Genomic DNA, 26,510 nt, shown 5'->3' on the forward strand with positions numbered 1-26,510 from the left:
GATATAATTAACATATTAACACTGTATGTATATTTTGACATACAGCATTGTAAATATATATTTTTAAAGCTCCTGAGTTAATTTTGCTCAAATTAGTGCGTATTTGTTGTTCAAGAGATATCCAGTTTTCATAATGTGTTATACTATTTAAATAAGACAATCTACATGTCTATTCTTACTGTTATGGTCATCCTTCTGCTAGAATATAAGCGGTCCAAGAGCACTGATTTTCTTTCTATTTTGTTTACTATTTCCCTAACACCTACAGTCATTTCTGGCATACAACAGATGTTCAGTAAATATTTGTTGAGTGAATAGACAAATCCCACTATAATATTTCTGTTATAATTCTATTTTTAACCTTTGGAGTTACAGATAATTTTCAACCTAATACTATCTCAAATATCTAGTTCAATAAATCAATTTTACATTTTTTTGTAATAATTTGACAGAGGAAAACCTATCAAAATGAGCCACTGCCCTAATATAGTGATGAACCTGTAGCTCTCACCATCTACTTAAGCCCAATTCTCTTCCCTCCTCACCCCCATCTCCCGTTCTGACTCCTTTAGCTTTGTTGATGCTCATAAAGAAGGTACCAAGACATGACCTGTAAGATCTGACCAGTTTCCAAGGCAACAAATATTACAAAAACATTAGAGTTTCAGTGAAGGCTCTTTTCATTTTGTTTTGTTTGACTTTGTCAACCCAAGTCAAAAAGAGAAGAGTAAAGAGGAGGTCACTTTTTGCTCACTAGAAAAACCCATTAAAACCTCTGGGTTTTGGGCTTCCCTAGTGGTGCAGTGGTTGAGAGTACTCCTGCCGATGCAGGGGACACAGGTTCATGCCCCGGTCCGGGAAGATCCCACATGCCGCAGAGTGGCTGGGCCCGTGAGTCATGGCTGCTGAGCCTGTGCGTCCGGAGCCTGTGCTCCGCAAGGGGAGAGGCCACAACAGTGAGAGGCCCATGTACCGCAAAAACAAACAAACAAACAAAAAAAGACCTCTGGGTTTTGCATCATGAGCACTTTCTAGGATGGCACTTACATGCATTACTATAAATGAGAATTCATGAAAGAATGTGCTAATTACTGAGCTATTGTCCCTCAGCTCCAAACCCACCCCTCTCTACTTTGTTCTGCAAGGCTGGGCTGGACTATACAAACCACTTCTGTCCTTCACTACCTGATAGGCTCTGCCAGTAGGGGGTGCTAAAGGGAGACTAGAAGGCTGGAGAGGGAAGAATAGAACTTCACTCTGTTTCTTATTCCTGGGAGTGTCACCCCAGCAATGCTGCTTCACCCTCGCAGCTACTCTTCCTTCCTGTAACAGAGTTGAATCTGTTAGCAGGTTTTCCAACTTCCGCTTTATTGTGTCTCCCTAAATGATGCCAGCTCAGCTGTCTGGCACCCTCTCCTCAAAGGTCTGGGTCCCAGGTTCATGAACACCTGCCTCCGAATTTATAGACACCAACACCAGATGGGCGGAGGTCTGAGTTCCGTTACACAGACCACCCCCCCTCCTCCAAGCCCTAAACTGTAATCATTCCAATTCCTTTCCTTTGTTCCTCTAGATCTACAGTGCTAGTTGTTTCCTACATGTGTTACATCCATGATACCTTACAGTTTTTTTGTGTTTTGTTTTTTTGCCTTTTGAGTTACCCAGTTAACACCTCTGTACGAGTTAACAGTTCTTTACATTAAGTTATCTGTTAGAATAACGAATACCATCTCCCTCCTGGAACCAGACCCTGACTCAGGGTCCTGACTAATGCAACTAGTATTACAACACAGCCTTGGGAGAGATAAGACTGGAGTATCTATCGTAACAAGTATTTCTCATTACTTTTTTCAATTGGGGAAGCTTACCTTGTTCTGGAATGACCTCAAAATATGCCCGGATTCCTGATAGCCTAGGTATCTGAGGAGACTTCAATGTCACCAACATAAGATTATTTGTCGAAACAAATGACATTAATGTCCTTGTGGGTTCACAAATTCTGAAACCAGATAACAAAACAAAAGCACATAAATAATAGGTTATTGAGGATCGGACCTCCATCCACCACTAATTCCACACATTTCTTGGGCCATCCACACAGTTCCTGTGAATCAGACTCTACCAGCCAGGTCTTCATCAATTAGTGGCCAGAGGGCACTACAGATGGAGCGGAGCTGATATAGCTGCAGAAATTTTTGTCTAGTGACTAATGAAGAATTCTCTTGGATGGCTGTCAGTGGACACTCCTTGAGAACAAACAAGGTATACAGGCAGGGTATTTAATAGCTAAAGTCATGGGCTCTTCACCAGGGAAAACTGGGTTCAGAACTCAGCTCTATCACTTAACTGGGCAATGAAGTAACTAGTTCTTCATAAATGCCAGTTTCCCGACTCTGAAATGGTAGTAATGATAACAGTATAGTCCTCATAGCATTGTGGTGAGCATTAAATGAGATAATAACTAAATATGTCTGGGAATAGTGAAAAGAAACCAAAAACAGTGATTGAGGGTTGAGCGTCAGTGACAAACTTACTTTTCACTACAAATCTTTAGACACTGTTTGAATTTTTAACATGTTCATTCACCACCAAAATATAAATACGTAAACTTACATAAAATACTATTATATACATACATAAACATCATTTAAAATGATAAGATAATTCATATGCCTTTTAGCACAATGAGTAAAAATAGCAAATTCTTAATAAAGCCTAACTGACATTACTAGGTTACCAAAATATTAAGCACTCATAAAAAGATGTCTACTAGTGAGTAAAAAATACTAGGATATGTATATGTATACATGTGTGTAATTATGTACACGTATGAATGAAAGAATGTATGCAAAAATATAACAGACATTTATTCTGGGTAATGGAAATGTAAGATAATTGACATTGTTTTCTCTGATTGACCTCATTTTCACAATAAACATTGTGTTATCTTTATAAGGAAAAAAATTTGTTTTACTAATGCTATGCAATCATAATAGAATATTTATTCTCACATTCTATTGAAACAGTAGCCTTCACTGTGATTGCAATGAAAGTAAAATTAAACCAAAAAAAATCTGAAATATGTATCAAAACTATTGACTGAAGTTCCCAATGATTTTGACTGTTGTATGCTACAAGTGAAAAGCAAACACTGTGTCTGATAGGCTCTGGCTAATACAGGGGGCACTAAATAGGGCACGGGTCAATCTTTGACGTCATGAGTATATACAAAAATGGTTTTAAAAAATCCAAAGGCAAGCCAAATAGTGCAAAAGAGAGACATTTTAAAAATTCTTTTCACTTGCCAACCAGAGTGCCTGCATAATACCTATACAAGATGGTGCTCCGGATTGGCAAGAGGGAGTCGTAAATAGTCAGGGAGTCGGTGACACAGTTGTCGGCTTCAATCCGGACGGACTCTATCGAGAGACGGATCAGGTGGCCCACTATGGCCACCAGCTTGAAGTGACACATCAGCCTCCCTGAGGTTGCTGAAATCTCCAGAGGGTAGCGGAGAGACAGGTGGTCTGCGTAGAAGTACTGAGAGCAGCCTTTGTCTGTGGAGACAGAACTTTATTTTGCTTTGTTTTGTTTTAGGAATGATTTTTCTAGAAATCTTTATAGAAGAGTAAAGAGCAAAAGAGCTCACATGGAGAATATCTGCTGTCTTTGCCAGCCTGGAATCCACTCTCATGTCTTCTGATAACAGCACCTAGATTTTACTTTGAGAAACTACTCCTACCCTGTCCATGTGGCTTGGTTGGGGTTAAACTCACCCTAGGTCCAGAAGTGAGCACACGACCCAGACTGACCAATCAGAGCCAAAGCAGCTGTTTCAGGAGTGGGTATGTCAGCCAATCTGAGACAATGAAACTCAGCCCAAGGACTTCTCAAAATACAGGTGAGGTTTTTTTCCACCATGGTAGCTAAACTGATAAGTCATAAGCTTGGATCTGCTGGTGGCCATTTATGCCACCACATTGGAAGAACCCACTTGATGAAGTCTCAGCAGAAGAAAACAAAAACGCAGAGTCTTCACAATATTTTATCTTAAAACCTGGACCCAACCATACCTGCAGCCAGCATATTCCACGTATGTCCCAGTTATATGAGGCAATCACGTTTCTTTTGTGCTTAAGCTAGTTTGAATATATTATATCTGTCACTTGCAATGGAAAGAACACTAACAAACACCATCATGTGAACAGGAAAACTACAGCCAAAAAGGATACTGATTTGGAGGCAGTTGGGGGTGGGGAGGTTGGAGGGCAGGGGAGAAACCACAGACATAATTTACCAGATCCTATGGTTGAAGAGTAATCTGACCGAAGCCCAGCTGCATTGAAAAAGCACATAGAAAAAATACTATCAGTCCCAGCATTTCATTTTGTTAGAATTTTGCTCAGTAAAAATATCTTGTCCTTTAAAAGCAATCCAACATATCTGGGATTTACTTTAAAATAATCCTGTGAGGGTAAAAGGGAGGTTGTTTAGGTATTTAGAGATCAAATAGGACAGCTATGAGTTGAGAGTTGTTGAAGCTGAGTCAAGTATGTAAGAGTTCATTAAACAATTCTCTTAACTTTTGTGCTTGAAATCATCTGTTGTAACAACTTTCAAACATTTTTTGAAGATAAAAAAGCAGCTAAACATGGTAATAATTGGTTCTATATCTGAAGTAATATATGTGGTACAGAATTTTCCACTAGAGATGTTTTTATTGATTCATTACTTATTACAAATACTTATCAACTACCTACTATATGCCTAACGTATATATATAATTTAAATCAAAATAGAAAACTGCATAAATTTTGGGTTAGACAATAATTAAACCACTTTACTGTCAAGACAAATGATGGAATTTGCATTCTGACTGTGTTTTGGGCAGACCATTTTGGAGCATTGGGGCACACTATCGAACACAGGCACAGTTCTGTCTGAACAAGGGAAGAAACAAGGAAGGAAACCTCAGCAAAATTTTCCTTCTCCAGGACCTTGTCCCTTGGAGCCTTAGTTTGAAGACGCATGAAGCCAAATTAAATATAGAAAAGGGTACACTTTAATAAATTCATTTTCATGTATATTCTGACCCCAATTCTATTGTCTAATCACTGCATATAACATTTAGCAACTTCCTTTATCAATGTAGCTCCAATGTCCTCAGCTAATCCTGTTCCACTGGGATTGTGGAGGAGAATACAGCCATTCCTCAGTATCCACAGGGGATTGGATCCAGGACCCCCAAGGATACCAAAATTCATGAATGCTCAAGTCCCTTATGTAAAATGGCATAGTATTTGCATAAAACCTATGCACATCCTCCTGTATACTTTAAATCACCTCTAGATTACTTCTAATACCTAATACAGTGTAAATGCTGTGTAAATAGTCTCCAGCCTGTGGCAAATTCAAATTTTGCTTTTTGGAACTTCCTAGAATTTTTTTTTCCAAATGTTTTCTATCCATGTTTGGCTGAATCCATGAATGCGAAGTCCGTGGATATAGAGGGAAGACTGTACTTCACGGCAACATTGACTATGACAACGACAGTATCAAGAGTGCTGTAGGAAGGAGTGCTTGAAGGAGAATTACCCAACAATCACCATTTAGTACCACAGAGTCCATGTCCACAGCCAGACCCTGCAGGCTCCCCACGGAGGTCCGGTTTATGATGCTTGTCTGGATGGAGTCCTTCAAGACGGCGGCCACACAGTCCTCACAGAAGATATGGCCCTTGGCATGTGGCATGACAAACACAAGCCAAAAGTGGACAAGGAGGCCACCTTTGTTGTTACTGCTGTAGGGAAAAGAGAAAGAAGTTCAGGGATACCTCTTAGGAAGTAGACTTTCATAAGGAGCCAGTGACCCAAGTGATAAATTCAAGGTGAGGCCAATGAACCCATCTTTCAACTGAACATAACTTCCTTCTTTAGGAAGCCATTGACTCCTATCATGGGAATTTGGAAAGGAAAGCATCATGGTATGTGTATTCTTGTGCTGTGTTCAAATCTAGAACTGTTAGTATATTTTGCATCTCCATGGAGAATATACTATTTCTATGGATGTCAATCAGTATTCACTGCTATTACAAATAACAACAGTTAGAATGTTTGATACCTCACCATGTCCAGACACAGTGCTAAATCTGCTTTATCCCATTTAATCTTTTGAGGAAGGTCTTGTTACGCTTCCAGTTTTATAGATGAGGAAATTAAGGTCATCTACAACTCAAAATCACACAGCTACTGAGTAGCAAATCAGGAATCAAGCCTAATTTGATTTTCAATCTGACCCTGGAGTAGGAGCTCTTACCTGCACAAATATTGTTATATTTTATGAAAAAAACATAAGATAGTGTTCTATAGTACATAATTTGGGAAATGGAAGGTGAAGGAGAGGAAACAAATTGCTTTACTCCAAGACTTCTCAGTGCCTTTAATCTGCCCAAACGAATTGTGAATCTCTGCAGATATATTAGGGGTGGGGGGAGATGGGATACAGTACAAGGCACACAAATTTCCCTAAAAATTATTTGACCATGGGATCCGTTTTTTCTCAGAAGATCTCTAGTGACCAGTTTTTTACTGAACATATTTTTTTTTTTTTTTTTTTTTTTTTTTTGCGGTACGTGGGCCTCTCACCGCTGTGGCCTCTCCCGTTGCGGAGCACAGGCTCCGCGGCCATGGCTCACGGGCCCAGCCGCTCCGCGGCATGTGGGATCTTCCCAGACCGGGGCATGAACCCGTGTCCCCTGCATCGGCAGGCGGACTCCCAACCACTGCGCCACCAGGGAAGCCCAAATGTGTTTTGTTTTGTTTTGTTTTTTTTGTGGTATGTGGGCCTCTCACTGTTGTGGCCTCTCCCGTTGCGAAGCACAGGCTCCGGACGCGCAGGCTCAGCAGCCATGGTTCACGGGCCCAGCCGCTCCGCGGCATGTGGGATCTTCCCAGACCGGGGCACGAACCCGTATCCCCTGCATCGGCAGGCGGACTCTCAACCACTGCGCCACCAGGGAAGCCCTACTGAACATATTTTGAGAGACATTGACTGGTCTGTGTTTTCTGTTTGCCCTCACCCAATATAGTGGACGTATTTATGGTCATCTTGCCCAGTGGCCTTAATACAAAGGTCTAGGATCCCAGTTCTGGAAAGAGAGCAGGTTTTGGTAAATGAAGAAAAAAACTCAGCATGATGGTGTGACAAACAGTTCAGCTGCAGGTTGCGCAGTGGTTAAGAATCCGCCTGCCAATGCAGGGCACACGGGTTCGAGTCCTGGTCCAGGAAGATCCCACATGCCGCGTAGCAACTAAGCTGATGCTCCACAACTACTGAGCCTGAGCTCTAGAGCCCCCGAGCCACAACTGCTGAGTCTCGTGTGCCACAACTACTGAAGCCCATGCACCTAGAGCCGGTGCTCTGCAACAAGAGAAGCCACTGCAATGAGAAGCCCACGCACCACAATGAAGAGTAGCCCCTGCTCACCGCAACTAGAGGAAGCCCGCGCACAGCAATGAAGACCCAACACAGCCAAAAATACATACATACATACATACATACATAAAGTCTTTAAAATAAATAAATAAAAGGGGGAAAAAAGAGTTGGGTTGCTATTGTGCTAGAAGGGTATTAACCCACAACTGCCCCTAAGTGGTTACTTGAGAATGGCGCTCTTTCAGCCCTTCCACAGCCTTTTGAGGTATTTACAGCAGTGAACGTGGAAGTCCCAAAGCAAGGGACATTCATTACCTGACATCTGCAACGACCGACTGCTTGTAAAATTTGGAGAAGGCAGATGTTGTATAAACCAGGTTTACCTGCAAAAGAAGAAACAAGATGACTGAAGTCTTTCAAATTGGCTTCCTCTCATGATACCCAGTGTGCCGTAGGTCCAAGCTCTGACAGTTAGCAAGGAGAAAAGCAAGGCTCAAACTAAAGGCCTCTAAGGCCAAACCCAGACATTATTCCTTGAATTCAAATAAATTCTTACTTCCTGTATCAGGGTTACTTACTGTCATTCTGCTCTCTGTGAAGATTAATCAGCTACCTTTATTCATTTATTGCTGTCTTTAGACACCCTAACCAAGCTTAACTGCTGCATTCTGCCTACTCCAAAAGTTAATTTTCTCCACAATGAATAAGTGAAACTCCTTTAAGCGTATTTTCAAGGTATTCCGCCCAACCTCTTTTCTACCAATGCACGCCATGGAAAAAGTATATTAGCCGCTAGAGGGCGCGTGGTGCCCACAGTCCAATTTCCACATCCCACTGCAGAACTCTCCAGTTTCCAGGGACACACCCAGATCTTTGAAAACACCATAAAAGGATCTCAAAAGAGAGCTATTTCAGTCAATTGACTGTTTGCCCTTACTTAGCATTTCTAAAACCAATTTCTTCTGCCAAATCTTCTCCTCCTGTAGTCCCCTTTTTACATAATAGCAAAATCACCTACCTAATTGCCCAGGAAAAAAAACCAAAAAATGAAAAACCTTAGAAATAATATAGCATTGTAGAAGAAAATGGGCCATGGAGTTTAAATTCACTATGCAACACAGAACACATTACCGAGGTCTGCTGAGCTTCTTTTTTCTTTTTTTCTCTCTCTTTTTTTTTAAACATCTTTATTGGAGTACAATTGCTTTACAATGGTGTGTTAGTTTTCTGCTTTATAACAAAGTGAATCAGTTATACATATACATATGTCCCCATATCTCTTCCCTCTTGCATCTCCCTCCCTCCCGCCCACCCTATCCCACCCGTCTAGGTGGTCACAAAGCACCGAGCTGATCTCCCTGTGCTCTGCGGCTGCTTCCCACTATCTATCTACCTTACGTTTGGTAGTGTATATATGTCCATGCCTCTCTTTCGCTTTGTCACAGCTTACCCTTCCCCCTCCCCATATCCTCAAGTCCATTCTCTAGTAGGTCTGTGTCTTTATTCCCCTCTTGCCCCTAGGTTCATCATGACCTTTTTTCCCTTAGATTCCATATATATGTGTTAGCATGTGGTATTTGTTTTTCTCTTTCTGTCTCTCTCTTTTTTAATCTGTAAAGTGGTGATCAAAATGCCTACCTCTTTGGGTGGGATGTTAAATAACTGTAACAAAATGCATTGAATGCAATACTAACTATACAAACAGGGTCTACACAAAGGCAGCCTTGACTCTGCAGGAGGCCGGGAAGGATTTCACAGAGAAGGAGGCTTTTTGACGGGTCATGAATGACGGGTGGAATTTCACTCCATAGAAATTGGACAGACGCCTTTAGGTCCTGAGTGAATAGCAGCAGAAACCAGGGCTGCCAGACATGTAAATGCAATGATTATTCATAACACAAGTAATGACTGCCTTAGATCACAAGGTTTCTGTTGGGAGAAAGTGGTAAGGAATGAGACTGGGACAATCAGGGGACAGATTTAGAAAAGTGCTTGCCTGTTATTCTTAAGAATCAGTATTTTATCCTGCTATTCTTAAGAATCAGTATTTTATCCTGCTATTCTTAAGAATCAGTATTTTATCCTTAAGCCAAAGGAGAAATGTTATTTTTGAAGGATAACTTCAGCAGTAGAGAGGAATGGCTTTGGGTGTTGAAGGAAGAATACTGCCTGGGATTGGAAAAAAAATGGTAAAGAGATTTTAAAAGAATGTCCATCTCCTTGGGCTAATTTGAGGGATAATTGATATATTGAAATGGTAAAAGGTTTCGCACTTTACCCAGTATATAGGAGGCCTTCAATCAATAAAAGCCACTATGCCTGCTACCGTCTTTGCTCGCTCGCTCGCTCTCAGCCCTTCTTCATTTTACACTGCAGAGTGCCTGTCACTGCAGGAGAGTCGCCACTGCTAGGCCACCCTCTCCATTACTGTGCAGACGCAAACTGGCAGAAACTTTCTATTGGTAATGGGTAACGAGAGCCATGATAAATATTCTTCTATGTGACCAATTATACTTTTAGGAAAGCAGCTAAGGAAGTAATCAGAGATACACACAATTTACATGGCGGTTTTGTTATAGTGTTATCTGTTAATAGCAAAAATTGGAAACAACTTAAATATCCAATAAAAAGGGACTTGCCAACTTGAAGCTATCAAAACTTATGCTTTTTAAAGAATATGAACTTGCGTAGAAACATGCAATCTTATGTTAAGAGGAAAAAGTCAGATTATAAAACTGAATATCTACTAATACTCCAATATTGCCCTATGTCCTGTGTCTATGTGGTCCAGAATCAAAAGGGGCTCTATCTCTGGAGACGATGTTAAAGGAGATTATATTTTTTAAGTACTTTTGTAAATTTTATAAATTTTTACAATAAATACTTACCAGTTCTACAATAGGAAAGGGTTTTTTTGTTTTGTTTTTTGTTTTCTTAAGTGAAGAGATGCCAGTGCATCAAGGTTGAAATAAATCTGTATGGATCACAGAATTAATCAGTATGCATGTGATTTCTGTACTGGAAGGCATTTTAAATATCACCTGATCCAATTATTTTATTTTATAGATAAGAAAAAGTGAAGCTCAGAGAACCATTTCTTTTTACTTTCAGGAGAAAAAAAAATAAGCAATTCTATCAAATAAACAATTTTATCTTACAACCAAGATGAGCTAAATTCCATGTTTCCCTGAGTTCTTCCTTCATCCACCCTGCTCACCTGTGACACTGTAACCCCAACCCCCCATCCCTTACCCCCTGACCTCACCTTCCCCAGCCTTTCAAGCTCCCCCCATCACCTCACCACTTGCTGCACGGTCCGGGCCACTGATAGAAATTCCCTGGACTCCTTCTGTCGGTATTCAGGAAGAAACTCAATGTTGGTGATGCGAAACATCCCAGCAAAGTAAAAAGCATCTCTGCTTTCTGTCTTACCTGTAAGAGAGGAGAGAAGGTGGTTAGGAGTCTTTCCATCTGTGTGACAGTGAGGCATTGTCTGATCTATGTCACTATCGGGCTCCTAAAATGATTTTATTTAGACAGCTTCTTTAAGCTGTCTTTTTAAAAAATTTATTTGTATTTCATTTATTTATTTGTGGCTGCATTGGGTCTTCATTGCTGCATGCAGGCTTTCTCTAGTTGCTGTGAGCAGGGGCTACTCTTCGTTGCGGTGCACGTGCTTCTCATTGTGGTGGCTTCTCTTGTTGTGGAGCAAAGGCTCTAGGTATCCGGGCTTCAGTTGTTGTGGCTCGCGGGCTCTAGAGTACAGGCTCAGTAGTTGTGGTGCACGGGCTTAGTTGCTCCGCAGCATGTGGGATCTTCCCGGACCAGGGCTTGAACCCGTGTCCCTTGCGTTGGCAGGCATTGGCAGGCAGATTCTTAACCACTGTGCCACTGGGGAAATCCTAGATAGCTTCATATTTTACAGACTGTGAAGCTCTAAATGTAGTTAATAACATCTCTTCTGGACTTCCCTGGTGGGAAGAGCCAGGCAAAGCAAGATGATAGGCCAAAGGAAACCCAGAAGAAATGCCCCATATAAGTGATTCAAACTACCACGAGGGTGCATCTCTCCGAGTCCTCCCATGCGTCTATCTACACTTACTCTTTTTTCTCCTAATAAACACTTCACTTGTTTCACTACTTTCCGTCTCTATGTGGAAATTCATTTCTACAAAGCCATGGGCCAGGGTCTTATCACTGGCCAGTGGCCTTCATGGTCTAGTGGCTAAGATTCGGTGCTCTCACTGTTGTGACCTGACTTCAAACTCTGGCCAGGGAACTGAAATCCTGCTTCAAGCTGCTGCAGGCTGAGGCCACCTGAGATCAACTCCTGCTCAAAAACTCTGCCCAGGCCTCGAGGACCAGGGGACTGGGCATCAGGTGGGCCAGAAACTGCTGCGAAGACAGACAAAGACATTGCTGTGTCTGAGCTGCCTTCAGGCACCTGAGAATAGCCTAGGGAGATGAGGGACTCTCCTTTCAGCCGTTCCTTTTTGTTACAAGGTCTTACGGGTATGAGGCATCACTCCCAGGCTCCCATGGCTGTGATACATACATTTCTTTCCTGTGACACATACCCCACGGTATCATAGCTTCTGTCTGCATTTCTGTCTTTCTAGATGAACAGTAAATTCTTGTCCTTCAACCCCAAGTCAGGGTAACGAGTGCCTGACTTAGCTTTCAAGCTCAGTAATTGTTCCTGAGAAGGAAGAGAGAGAGGAAGAGAAGGAGGGAATAATCTCTCTTAGCACAATACCCAGTGCGTGGGAATGTTAAATAAGTGATGGCTGAATTAAAAAGGTGCAGCCTCTGTGAAGGACAGGGAGCAGCCTCCCTGTGTGACCCATCCAGGCTCACATTAGCCCTGTAGTGTAGTGAGGCTGTGGAGAGTGGGGAAGGGGCTGGAGGCCTGAGCTCCTGTCTTAGATTGGTTCTTTGAAGTTATGAAACTGAGGCCCCTAAAACTGAGCTCCTCTGTCAAGTTTATGACTAAGCTCTCTATCCAAAACTTTACTCCCTTTCTTGTCCTGTACTTGTTCACCTCAAGATCAAGGAGTAGCAAAGAAAAGGGGGGACTGAAACAGAGCAGGACCCTGCAAGGCCCTCCTGGGTACAAAAGCCTTTCCATTTTCCCCATTTCTTGTTTGTAGGAAAAAGGCTTCAGCCTCCCAGACCTTCCCTGAGTTCCAAAAGGCAGATTCAAACACTTACTAATTAGAAGTGAGGGAATGCAGAAACAAAGGAAAAACAGTCAAGAAACAATAGTGCAGAGTCCTAGTTCCTCCTTAAGGGATAAAACTAATAATCTGATACATATATTTGAGTTCTTCTATAGGAACAAAGGACCTATCCAGGTGGAGGATGTTGACTTCAGGCTGAGCACAATCACGTAGACCCCAGACTGGTTGGAACCAGAAGGCTGATAGTTGAGATTCCTGAAATACCATCCTGTTACCTCACCACCAACCATCAGAAGAAAGTCACACACCCCATAGCCCTTCCCAACAAAATTTGCCTTTAAAAACTCTTCCTTGAAGACCATCAGGGAGTTAGGGTCTTTTGAGCATGAACTGCCCAGTCTCCTTGTTTGGCCCTTAAAATAAAACTTTCTCTGCTCCAAACTCCAGCATTTCGATTTGTTTGGCCTCACTGTACATCAGGCACATGAACTTAGGTTCAACAAAAGTTATGTTGAGGCGGGAGACAGATGGGCCCTCAGGGCAAACTGTTTGAGTTTATTCCCTGTGGACCATAATCCAGATGGGAATAACAGGACAATTGAGAGAGGAGGCTGGGCCCTGTCCAGATAGAAGATAAGAGACCACATATTTTATTCTCAAAGTCAGGAGACCTCTCCGCCTACACATGCGTAGAAAGGCTCTTTGGAGGTCAAAAGGGGAGTGATGCCAAGTGGCAAAATCTACCCATACGCCTCTTTGGTTGAATCCATCTTGGCTAAGAGATGCACGCGCACACATGGGAAGATCCTGAGATATACCAAATATGGACTCTGAACTAAGCAAATCAAAATGATTGGCCAAAGGAAACATGGAAGAAATGCCCCATAAAAGTGATTCAAACTGCCACTTCGCGACTCTCTCTCTGAGCCTGCCTGTGTGTCTATCCACACATACTGTACTTCTTTTTCCCCTAATAAATACTTTACTTGTTTCACTACTTTCTGTCTTTGTGGGAATTCTTTTTTCTGCAAAGCCATAGGGCCAGGGCCTTGTCACTGACCACTAGTCTAGTGGCTAGGATTCAGTGCTCTCCTGGCTCAATCCCTGGACGGGAACAAAAACTCTGCTTCAAGCCACTGCAGGCCGAGGCCACCCGAGATCAATGTAACCTTGGACAAATCACCTTGCCTCACTACGCCTCTTGTATAAAGCAATATTTGTTTTTGTCTTTGATTTTTACCAAGAAAGTCCTTAGATTTTTTTTTTCTGTTGCAGATTCTTTAAAATTTGAATGAAAGCTATGACTTCTACCTAGAGGCTCACACATCCTTCTTCTATCAGTAAGTAATCAAGGGATAAGCAATGCAAGAGAGATCAATTTAGCCTTCAACCAGATTACATTTGTCTAACTCTTGAGTTCAGCCTAACATACAAGCCCTCCATGTGAAACTAAGGAGGACCCTTTGGGGCCGTCCTGGGCACAAAAGCCTTTCTGTGTCCCCTTTTTACTTATTTGCAAAAAAGAAAAAAAAGTCTTCTGCCTCTTAGACCTTCCTGAATACAAAGAGCAGATTCAGACAGCTGCTAATCAGGGAAGTAAGGGAATGCAGAAACAAAGGAACAATCAAGAAACTATAGTCCAGGATTCTGATTCCTCCTCAAGGAATATACATAACAGTATTTTTGAGTTCTTCTGCAGGAACTAAGGCCCCACATAGGTGGAGGATCATAACTTCAGGATGAGCACAAGGTTCCTGGAATACCACCCTGTTACCTCACCACCAACCAATCTGAGGAAAGTCACACACCCTGCAGTCCTCACCCCAAATTTTGTCTATAAAAACTTCTCCTCCAAAACCATCAGGGAGTTCAGTTTTTCTGAGCACAAGTTACCCATTCTCCTTGCTTGGCCCTGCAATAAACCTTTCTCTGATCCAAGCTCCATTTTGGTTCGTTTGGTCTCACTGTGTGTTGAGCACACAAACTTACATTCAGTAACACATGGTCTTCCTGATGAGCTGTCCATCTCATTTCTGTTAAAAAAAAAAAAAAATCACAAGCCCCAAATGGAGTCCTTTGCTCCCAAGACTGCAAACCAAGACTTAATTACAGTTTCAAATTCTCTCAGGAATGTGACCTTTAAACAGAAATTTTCTGATCAACACTAGTGTGGTAATCTGCATGATAAAAACCCCTGCTGTTCCCTTCACCCAAAATTTGATGGCCTGGCCTGAAACAATCCTTTCTTTTCTTTTGCTAATAGCTTCCTTGCCCCACCCTCCTTCTGCCTATAAAAACCTTCCATTTTGTACACCCCCTCAGAGAGCCCTTTTATTTACTAGAAGGGATGCTGCCAGATTCATGAGCCATTGAATAAAGCCAATTAGATCATCAGATTTACTTGGTTGAATTTTTGTTTTTTAACATTTCTCAAGGCCACCCTCCATGCCCAAATTTCATGTATCAAAACTAACCCCTGTTGTTTGTTGAACAATTCTCACTTATTTTCCTTTGTTTGTACTGGTCTGTTTTTCTGAAATGCCCTTCTCTGATTTTCACACAACCAACAAATTAACTCTTCACAATCATGTCCCAAAACCTTGTACAAAAATGCAAGGGCAATGCAAATATATCAGTTTAGGGCTGGCAGAGAACTGAAGGGAAATAAACTGGTTTGCTCTGGATTGAGGTTGTGTGTCTTTTGTGTTTTTCTTAGTTGCTCATTGACTTGACTGCCCCCACTAGTCGTAAAGACAGATTTTTTCCTGTCTACCACTCTGTTCCATGCTTATCACAGAGCCTAGCTCATAGTGGGCACTCCCAAGATGTGTCAAATGAATTTTCAAGGAGTTCATGAAGCCTTATCTAGACTCTATCCCTGGGCAGGTTGTTGGATGTCTCCCTTTTGTGATTGCAAAGTAATTGCTTGAGAAAAAAAAAAAAATCAACTCTCGCTCCCTCTCTAATACTGAACTATGAGATTTTTTGAAAGTAGAAAAATGCATCTGAGAGCTTTTTGAAGGTAGGAGATGTATCTTGGTGTGCCTGATATCTTATATTGTGCCACACAAATTACAGGTGGTCAATTTCTATATGTAAATGAACTGAACTGTTCAAGACAATATTCATTCATTCTTTGCCTATAAATCTAGCTTTCCAACCAAATTTTAATATCCTTGAGAGTTCACATATCTTGTATCAAGTACATTAATATGCGTAGGGTGGGAAGTCCAACATAAATCAATGAATGCTGTAGTTACTGAGCTGCTTGGGTAAGTACTCTCTAAGGAAGAACTTAGTTATGACTCCTATCCAAAAGGATCAATAAGACTGACAAAAACAATCAATTGGATAAACAAAAACATAAAAACAGAGGAGAAGGGCTTCCCTGGTGGCGCAGCTGTCGAGAGTCCGCCTGCCGATGCCGGGGACACGGGTTCGTGCCCTGGTCCAGGAAGATCCCACATGCCGCGGAGCGGCTGAGCCCATGAGCCATGGCCGCTGAGCCTGCACGTCTGGAGCCTGTGCTCCACAATGGGAGAGGTCACAACAGTGAGAGGCCCGCGTACCGCAAAAAAAAAAAAAAAAAATCAGAGGAGAGAAAGACGCATGAGTAAAATGAAGCTCAGGGAACTAGAAATATAAGGTTGCCTAGAAACAGGCAGTGGGTGGATGAGGAAATAAAACAGCTTAGCATTCCATTCATTTTTTAAAGCTAAAACTGCATTACATTTCTGAACGAGTCAAAAGCTCCTGAGCATTCTCCTCAGCTCTTCTCATCTTATCCCCCCATCTCTGCTCCTCTGGGAAGAAAGCAGTGGTGGTAAAAGAAGAAATGGGAAAGACAATTCTGGCTTCTTCCTTAAAACCTCAATAGTTTTGAAAATGACTGTCAGTCTGAGAAATAAGAAAATTCTATCAGAAACCCCCAAGGTCAGATCGGGCCTGCATTGCTGATGCAGAACTCACAGGGCAAGTCTTAACCCCAAAGGTACACAGATTTCAACTCACTGATATAGAGCCACAGCAGTGTCCAGGCTATGACCGCTAAGATGAACAAAAATACTGTGAAGAGAATGATTTTGTTTTGGACATTCCAAAAGGGAGCTTTCTTCTTGAGTTGCTTCTTGGGTTTGGGTTTGTTGATGGGTTTTCTTGGTGGTCGTCTCCCTGGCAGCTTCCCTTGGACACTGACCACCTGAACTGAGATATTGGATATCTTCAAAAGAATGAAAGATGTGTTAACAGTTAGAAGTAGTCTAGAGCTTAAATGCAACCACCTAGTCAGGAGAATCTTGGTGCTAAAAGGCCTAAATAAGTCAAATTATTTACATAAGCATTGACTTGCATTGAATCACACAGTTAAGACCAATCAGAAAAAAGCAAGCGGTACATGAACTCTAGTGAAACAGTTCCCAGGTCCTCAGCTGGTCCCCTCAACTCTCCAACTCTGCTAAACTGACACTGTAGAGGATAGGCCTGAATTTTATGGAGTGTAGACTAGAGGACCTGAAGGTCAGACAGGATTCTATGGGGGTTGATTCATCTGTCCACCACTCTGGGGATGTGTGTGTTTGTACGATGTAGCTTTTCTCCCACAGTCAGTGTCTTCTGGGCTGAGGCAGATTGAAAGTAAGAATAGAAGTGAGTTCCTCAGAGAAACTAATTGATTTCTTAATTATGCCTTCGGGACCTGGTGGTAATGATACTGAGCAGGACCCTGTGGGACTCCTGGGCACAAAAGTCTTTCTGTGTCCCGTATTTCTTGATTACAGGAAATAGGCTTCATTCAGCCTCCATGACCTTCCCTGAGTTCCAACAAGCTGGTTCAAACAGTTGCTAATTAAGGAAGGGAGACAAGGGAGGAAAAGTCAAAAGAAACAATAGTGCAGCCTTGGGGCAGGGTCCTGGTTCCCCATCAAGGGATATACATAACAGTATCTACGAGCTGTTTTTCAGATACTGAAACCCCCATCAGGTAGGAGAAATTAACAGTATGCTGCCCACAAACACGTAGACCCCAGACAGGTTGAAACCAGAAGTTACCTCACCACTAACCAGTCAGAAGATTGTCCATGAGCTGATCATGCCCTCTTTGAACCATTACTATAAAACTCCTCACTATCCCCTCCAGGTTGAGACACACAGTTTTGAGGGCATTAGCTCACTGTGGCCCCCTTTGCCTGGCAAAGCAATAAAGCTATTCTTTTCTACTTCACCCAAAACTCTGTCTCCAAAAATTAATTCAGTGTTGGGGTTACAGAGGCCGGATTCAGCTTCAGTCGGAAGAAAAATTTGAGGATGATGCTCTCAGTTGTGTAGGGATGCAGGACAAGGATCAAACTGCTTGCTTTACCACCGCCTCACAGGCATGCACTTCGAAGCCAGCCACTGAACTGGTCAGTGACTCAGGTTTTCAATACAAATGAAAGGATGATTAAAAGATAAAGAATGAAATAGGGGACTCATGTTAGATTAGAAAATTACCAGGTTTAGTGCAAGGTGTTATGTGCAAAAGGAAAAAATACATTATTTAACTCTTTCCCCTCCTCTTTTTCTCCTCTATCCTCTGTCATCTGATGCTGTGAATTCTTTAATAATGTAAGTGAGAGTTTAACTTCTTTGAAGGAGAGATTTATACATGTCAGGGTAACTAAACTTCAGTGACAAAATAACTTTTAAACACACATTCTTTTAAAGGCAAGAATCTGGAACACCAGTTCCAAAGAAATAATCTTTCGAGCTCTCCTCTAAGAATGCTCTCATTCTCTCTTACTCTCTCTCTCTCACTGTTCCCTACAAAGTACATGTCTTCCAGTCTTTAATCTTACCAATTAATGGGATAATATGTGGCCAAGAACATTCTAAATTATTCATGGCTCCCTCATTCTTTTTGCCAAACACTCCTGTCAACCCCTGGAGTGAAATGTAGCTTATATGCCTCCTGTTGAAACTGAACTAGACCAGATCTCAGCTAATGTGATGTCCTGCAGGACTGAGGATGGTGTTTCTAAAGAGAAAAACATTCTGTTGTTGGATGACTTGACTATGGTGTCAAGTTACTTTCAAATATTCCCCCCAAGAAGTAAAAAAGGAAGACACACAGAAATGCTAGCCCGTGTACAACTGACAAGGTCAAGGTTTGGTCTTTAAGTGCGGGAACACACTATAGGCAGTCTCAGTTAGCCCTGATTAAATTTTAAAGTGGAATTTGTGGAGAGATCAGTACCATTTCCCTGGAGTTTTAGAAAAACAGCTGCAAATCAATTGCCAAGTACAGCACTTTAAAACAAGCTCAAATTTGTAAAATCCATTAAGTTCCAAAGGAAGGCTAAGTATTTTATTATTGTTTCCTTTATTTTTGCAAAGTAACTCAGTCTCATTTTACTAAAAGGGTCAGCAATAAATGGCATTCGAGTAACAGAGAAGGCTTCTCTCAATGTACTTACATTCACATCAGCAGGTTTGGATGCAACATCGCTGTTTTCTTTGTCCATTTTTAGTTGTTCTGCAGGTGAACATCCAGAGGTACATCCAAGCCAGTTTTCAGCCCCTTACATTCCCGCTTGAGAAGAATTGGTTGCCACATTCAAGCTAGCTTTCAGAGGAAAGGAATCAATTTACCTCCACCGGCTCCAGTTCAGAAACTGAAGCTGCCTCATTACTATATAGTGAATGTTAAAGGGACCTAGCAGAGAGCCTTGCAAACCCAAACTAAAGGTTTTTTAATGTTACCCTAATATGAGTCAGGCCTCTCAGAGCCCAGCCTCAAGACAAGGTTGCCTCACAAGGATACAGTCCAACAACCCCTAAATATTTACAAGTCATTTATATTTTTGTCTGCATCCACTAAAGTATATTACGAGATCTAATGTGTAACCTTCAGCATTGCTTCTTAGAAATCCCCATACTGCCCAGGGGAGGGTAAAATGGGTGAAGGGGGTGAACTGTATGGTGATGGATGGTGATTAGACTTAGGGTGACGATCACATTGTAGTGTATATAAATATCAGTTTATAATGTTGTACACTTGAAATTATCTAATGTTTCATTCCAATTTTACCTCAATACAAAAAAAGAAAAGAAATCCCCCCCACACACACCCATTTCTCTTGCTGGCGTCTCAAGCCAACTCCAGAAGCCTCACTGTCCAATTCTGCTCTTAGCTTTCCAGCTACACTCTCTGAAAATCCCTATCCAAGAGGTTGGGCTTTTTCCCCCCTTTTTTCTCCCCCTTCTCTTGCAGTCCTCAGTAAACCCATGCCCTTCCTGATGAACATCTTCTTTTCCCATCTCTCCCAGTCGTCCCCATGTCAATCTGAATTAGGTTCAAGGGTAGGAAGCGGAGAGTAATCGTGAGATGCACCGTCAGGGTTTTCCTCAGCACACAGGAGGAACAAGGCTCACACATTGCACCCCTTGTCCCTGTGACACAGACATGCTTCCCTCTAGGCACTGTGAATCAGTGGAAAGCTGATCAATTGCCCTTTAAAGAGGAAGCACTGCTCTGCTGATTTGGACACAAACTCTGCATCATTCAGGGGATGGTCATAAAGAAGCAAGTGAGAAAGTGCCTACTGAAAGTGGTGGGAAATTACTAGTTAAATCCTGACAAACAAATTATATCATGTTGTACAAATCTGCTTCTTGGCTTTGTTATTTATTAATAACAGTGATGAAATGACTAATAATGCTTTAGCCTTTATAATGATAAGATTGAGAAATTAAAAAATTTCTTTAATTGCCCATCCTTCTTGTGTTATTTCCCTTATTTCTAGAATTACTCATTTCACCAATATAAGTAAAATATATGTCCTGGGCAGTGGCACTGAAAAGACTTTCTTCTTGAGAGTCAAACTTTAGACAGACTCTTCTGAGCCCTCTTTGTGATCAGGCCTCATTCCTGGGTCCTGACAGCATCTGCCTACCCAGTTGTAATAAGAATCTTGCTATCAGCTTAGTGAGAATCCCCCCTATCTTGATATCTGATCAAGTTCTTCATCCTCCATTCTTGACGTATAAATCCTTGGCCTGCCTTTAGCAAGAATCCATCTACCCTTAGTGTTTCCTCTTAGTAATCTCCCATCCACTGACCCCCTCACTCTGCTCATTTGCCATAAATGACCAGCTGTCTTTACTGTATTTGGAATTGAGCTAAGTTCTATTCTGAAGACTCTTTCCTCTATTACACTAGTACTGAACAAAATCTGTCTTTACAGCTTTTCACTAGTGTGCATCTATTTCTCTTTGACACCAAGAATGGGAAAGGGGTGGCAAATCATAAGAGGCTGAACTACATATACAGAATTTTAAAACAATCATAAAAACAACTACAGGCTAATTTTTTTAAAATCTCCATTTGCCAGCAATTCTAAATAATTTCAGTGATAAAATACTCTTCTCTGAAAAAAATCTTTGGTATAAGTTCCAAACAATTGCTTCCATTACAACTGAGTTTTAATAATATATACATAAGCTTCAAAATGAGCACAGTTTTATAACTCATTGTTTAATAAATGAGAAATATTATATAGAAGTTAATTTGAAAAACTCCCATTTGTACAGTTGGTCTCAAGCACAAGAGGACTCTATGACACATGCTCATTTTGAGAGTAAGTTTCTAACAGTTTGGAATCATTTAAGTTTACTTGGAGTAGAATCCTTGTCTCCTGTGGTACTGCATATTCCTGCACTTAAACAGAATATTCAACATAAGCAATAGTAGTACAATGATTGTAAAGATGAAGAAACAGAATGGCAATTATTTCATTTCTGTTACTCCATGTGACCATTCAAAATTAATTAATATTTAAAATGTAACACAAGTATACAGACTGTGAACTGCAAGGTATAATATTTTATATATAATATTTTGTCTGTAATATTTATTTTTTAACTTTTTTCTAGCAAAATTATGCATACAAAGTTGAATAAAACTTTTTACTGTGTTTTGTTATTGTTTTTTCACTTTATTCCATGATTATTACTGAAAATGTGTTCATTGTATCAACTCAAGGATTGTTTAAAAATGATCCCCTACAGATGGATAGATATATGATAAAGTAAGTCTAACAAATGTTAATGTAGAATCTAGGTGTGGATATATGCATTTACACTACAGAATTTTTTCAAGTATATGTTTGAAATTTTTCTTGATAAAATGTTAGAGAGAAAATTATCATCTCCAGGAGTCAACTCTAGATAAGCCACTGGTTTTGAGAGGCAATAGCAAAGGCAGCTGGGGTGCAGGAAAGTCTTGGTGAATGAGCTTGTATTCATCTCCTTTTGCTGGCATGGATGTTCTGGTGCAAAAATCCCTTCAATTCCCAGAACACATGGCCAAAGACAATCACAATGGCCAGATGTAAGCTAGTGCTTCCCATCACAAAGATCTTGAAAGACAGTGAAGAGGTTTCTGTTCCTTTCCCAGGAAAAAAGGTCCCTGTGCTGAGGGAAGGGAGGCAGGTGTCTGCCCACTGGCTGGTGAGCAAATAGTGTGCAGTGACCTGGGTCAGAGGAGAAATATCTCCCCATTGGATTCTGCAGTGATTGCTGAGAGCACATAACCTAGCCAATACATCAATTCATCACATTAAAGTATTTAAAATGCTTCAACCTTCTGCCCAAAGATGAGCCCAGCATATCTGAAGGCCTGGAGGTAGGGCCAAATCATCCATCTAACATGAGCAAGGTTCTGAGCCTCTGGCACAGAAGGCACTTAGCAAGGGGGGGTGGGGGTGGCTGGGGAGTGACACTTCCATCCTTGCCTAACCAGAGGAGAGGCCAGCTCTCCTGCAACAGATAAAGTTCTTTTCTGCTATTTAGGATCCACTTCTCTCTGTTATGACAAATAGCCATGTGCAAATTTGCCACCTGATCACCACTCACCACCAAGCTCTCTGCAGAGGGGAGTGAATCCTGAGGAAACACAAGGTTGCACAGGAGCCTAGGAAGCCAGCCTGCCACTTAACACTATCACCCTTGGGGTCCTGTACTAAAGGGACACAACAGTGATCCTAGCTTCTCTTTTCCTGCTGACTCACAGGGAGCTTGATCCTAATCTTTACATCATATCACATGGATTATTTTTAAAAATGAAATGACGTGCAGTGTCTTAGAGAACCCCTAGATCTGGACTGTTGTAATATCCCCTTAACAGGTTTTCCTCATCTAGGCTCATCCTTCCCATGTACACATCACTACTAAATACATCTTCCTAAAATAACTCTCCAGTGTCACCTCCATCCTTGACAATGGCAGCCCAGTCTCCTTTTGTTTAGCTCCCTAGCCTGACATTCAAGGTCTTCCTCAGTGTGGTACCAGGCTACCATTCTGTATCCTCCCATCACATCTGTTAAACCTGCTCTGTCAAATCATGCAGTTTCAATCTATATTCATCCATTTTTTCACCTACCTTTCTGTTTACTCCATACGTATTGCATGCCTACTATGAGACAGACGCCAAATATTTTTTAACTGAATAAACTATATCTCTGCCTTTAAAAAGCTCTCAATAGAGGAGGCAGACAGGCAAACCAATGATTACAACATTATGTAATAAGTGCTATCAAAGAGGTGTCAACAAAATGCCACAGAATCATAGAGGAGGCTGATATTAGCAGCCCTCTCATCTGACTCTTGTGCCCCCAGTCCATATTACCTTATTCAAATCCTAACCACTTTCAACAGCCTACTTTCCTGCCAGCTTTTCCACCCCAGACCACAGCACTCTCTTCTTCCCCCAACTCAAAGTCTTAATTGTACATATCAGTACTTGAGACTTAAATAAAGTTATAATAATCCATCAAACATTACTTTGCAGTATCTCTCATGTTGTCTTGTCAGTTATTTAGCTTGTCATCTGAATATTCTATCTCCAAGCTCCTTGACCTCATATTAACCAATTATATCTGCAATGACTCTATTTCCAAATAACGTCATGTTCTGAGATAGTGGGAGTTTAAACTTCAGCTTGTCTTTGGAACAAATGACACAAGCCCATAACACCCTCAATTTCTGTAGGAGTGGGAGGGACTCTTGGAGGGTAGTCACTCTCAACAGAGTAAACTTGCTTTTAAAGGACAGTATTGCAAAAATTCTAAAGCCTGGTCATAGTCTGGGGCAGCTGCAAGTGGTATTCTAACCATATTATCTGGATGTTATCCTGAAACCTCACCATGCTCTTCTGACTCCTTTTCCCTCCCTGGTGTGGAGAGGGAAGGATGGTGCAGAATGACTCAGTCATGGTCCAGGAGGAGCCATCAGTACATCATCCATGATCAGCCATATCAATACCAAGGGATGAATGTTCAGACGAGATTGTCTTACATTAGACCAGTAATGGGACAATAAGGTGGTGGATGGCTACTGCATCTTCTCTTTCTGGTTCAATGGACACATTAAAAAGACCTCTTGGACTTCCCTGGTGGTGCAGTGGTTAAGAATCTGCCTGCCAATGCAGGGGACATGGGTTCCAGCCCTGCTCTGGGAAGACCCCACATGCTGAGTAGCAACTAAGCCTGTGTGCCATAACTACTGAGACTGAGCTCTAGAGCCCATGCTCTGCAACAAGAGAAGCCACCTCAATGAGAAGCCCACCCACTGCAATGAGAAGCCCACACACCACAACGAAGAGTAGTCCCCACTGGCCACAACTAGAGAAAGCCCGCATGCAGCAACAAAGACACAATGTGGCCAAAAATAAATAAATAAATAAAATTCTATTAAATAAATAAATTGTGACCTTTCTCTCGGGTCACACAGATTGTATCTTAAAAAAAAATAGACCTCTTTCCCCTTTTTAAGTGTATAATATAAAGAGTACTCAATTTAGTAAAAGCATGTGGTCGGGCTAAGGAGTACTTGAGTAAACTAATCCAGAAGTGACTCAACAACACATCCCTTACCAGACAAACCTTAGAGGGTCAGATTGGCCTGAGTTGGTAAACAGCACTGTCACAGAGAGATATGAATATATAGAGCTGGAAAAGTTCTGGCTCACTGTAGGTGCTGAATTAACTCAATGTTTGATGAAGGAATGAATCTGCTTCACTAAAAAGTATTGATTTTGGAAATTATGCAAAGGTCACTAGAATACAAAGGAATACATTTTTAAAGTCATGTTTAGAAACCAGATGAGATCTAGGGTTCAAGATGGCAGAGTAGAAGGACATGCTCTCACTCCCTCTTGTGAGAGCACCGGAATCACAACTAACTGCTGAACAATCATCGACAGGAAGACACTGGAACTCACCAAAAATGATACCCCACATCCGAAGACAAAAGAGAAGCTGCAATGAGACGGTAGGAGCGGCGTAATCACAGCAAAATCAAATCCCATACTGCTGGGTGGGTGACTCACAAACTGGAGGACACTTTTACCACAGAAGTCCAACCACTGGAGTGAAGGTTCTGAGTCCCATGTCAGGCTTCCCATCCTGGGGGTCCGGCAATGGGAGGAGGAATTCCTAGAAAATCAGACTATGAAGACTAGTGGGATTTGATTGCAGGGCTTTTACAGGACTGGGAGAAACAGAGACTCCACTCTTGGAGGGCACACACAGAGTAGTGTGCCCATTGGGACCCAGGGGAAGGAGCAGTGACCCCATAGGAGACAGAATCAGACCTACCTGCTAGTGTTGGAGGGTCTCCTGTAGAGGTGGGACAGAGGTGGCTGTGGCTCACCATGGGGACAAGGACACTGGCAGCAGAAGTTCTGGGAAGTACTCCTTGGGGTGAGCCCCCTGAGAGTCTGCCATTAGCCCCACCAAAGAGCCAGGTAGGCTCCAGTGCTGGGGTGCCTCAGGCCAAACAACCAACAGGAAAGGAATCCAGCCCCACCCATCAGCAGACAAGTGGATTAAAGTTGTACTGAGCTCTGCCCACCAGAACAACACCCAGCTCTACCCACCACCAGTCCCTCTGATCAGGAAGCTTGCACAAGCCTCTTAGATGGCCTCATCCACCAGAGGGCAGAAAGCAGAAGCAAGAAGAACTACAATTCTGCAGCCTGTGGAAGGAAATTCACAGAAAGATAGAAAGATAAACAGAAAGATAGAAAGATAGATACAAGGAAAGGACAGAGGACTTTGTACCAGATGAAGGAACAAGATAAAACACCAGTAAAACAACTAAATGGAGATAGGCAACCTTCCAGAAAAAGAATTCAGACTAATGATAGTGAAGATGATCCAGGACCTCAGAAAAAGAATGGAGGCAAAGATCGAGAAGATGCAAAAAATGTTTAACAAAGACTTAGAAGAATTAAAGAACAAACACCTAGAAGAATTAAAGAACAAACAAACAGAGATCAACAACACAATAACTGAAATGAAAAATACACTAGAAGGAATCAATAGCAGAATAACGGAGGCAGAAGAACTGGTAACTGACCTGGAAGACAGAATGGTGGAATTCACTGCCACAGAACAAAATAAAGAAAAAAGAATGAAAATAAATGGAGACAGCTTAAGAGACATCTGGGACAACATTAAATGCAACAACATTCACATTATAGGGATCCCAGAAGGAGAAGAGAGAGAAAAAGGACCTGAGAAAATATTTGAAGAGACTATAGTCGAAAATGTCCCTAACATGGGAAAGGAAATAGCCACCCAACTCCAGGGGTGCAGAGAGTCCCAGGCAGGAAAACCCAAGGAGAAACATGCCAAGACACATAGTAATCAAATTGTCAAAAATGAAAGACAAAGAAAAATTATTGAAAACAACAAGGGAAAAATGACAAATAATATACAAGGGAACTCCTGTAAGGTTAACAGCTGATTTCTCAGTAGAGACTCTACAAACCAGAAGGGAGTGGCACGGTATGTTTAAAGTAATGAAAGGGAAGGACCTACAACCAAGATTACTATACCCAGCAAGGATCTCATTCAGATT

At 41.7% G+C, this 26,510-nt stretch overlaps 1 protein-coding gene across 3 annotated transcripts in view; it reads right to left on the bottom strand.

The window, feature by feature from the left end:
* The window catches only part of TMPRSS7 (transmembrane serine protease 7), a 49,322-nt gene extending 30,202 nt beyond the window's left edge, over window positions 1–19,120 (bottom strand). Inside the window, exons 1-8 of one of the 3 annotated variants that reach the window (XM_082625737.1) lie at window positions 19,064–19,120; window positions 16,626–16,833; window positions 10,736–10,866; window positions 7,750–7,817; window positions 5,607–5,800; window positions 4,298–4,336; window positions 3,329–3,557; window positions 1,869–1,999 (exon numbers count right to left, since the gene is read on the bottom strand). In XM_082625737.1, the coding sequence (XP_082481863.1) occupies window positions 1,869–1,999; window positions 3,329–3,557; window positions 4,298–4,336; window positions 5,607–5,800; window positions 7,750–7,817; window positions 10,736–10,866; window positions 16,626–16,833; window positions 19,064–19,111 (1,048 nt within the window). In that variant the 5' untranslated portion in view covers window positions 19,112–19,120. Of the gene's footprint in view, window positions 1–1,868; window positions 2,000–3,328; window positions 3,558–4,297; window positions 4,337–5,606; window positions 5,801–7,749; window positions 7,818–8,012; window positions 8,190–10,735; window positions 10,867–16,625; window positions 16,834–19,063 lie in introns of those variants that run through there. The other 2 variants (XM_082625738.1, XM_082625739.1) reach the window with 2 other exon arrangements.
* Window positions 19,121–26,510: the final 7,390 nt, after the last annotated feature.

This window comes from Mesoplodon mirus, assembly GCF_964341445.2.
Source record: "Mesoplodon mirus genome assembly, chromosome: 6".
In the NCBI taxonomy this organism is placed as follows: Eukaryota; Metazoa; Chordata; class Mammalia; order Artiodactyla; family Ziphiidae; genus Mesoplodon; species Mesoplodon mirus.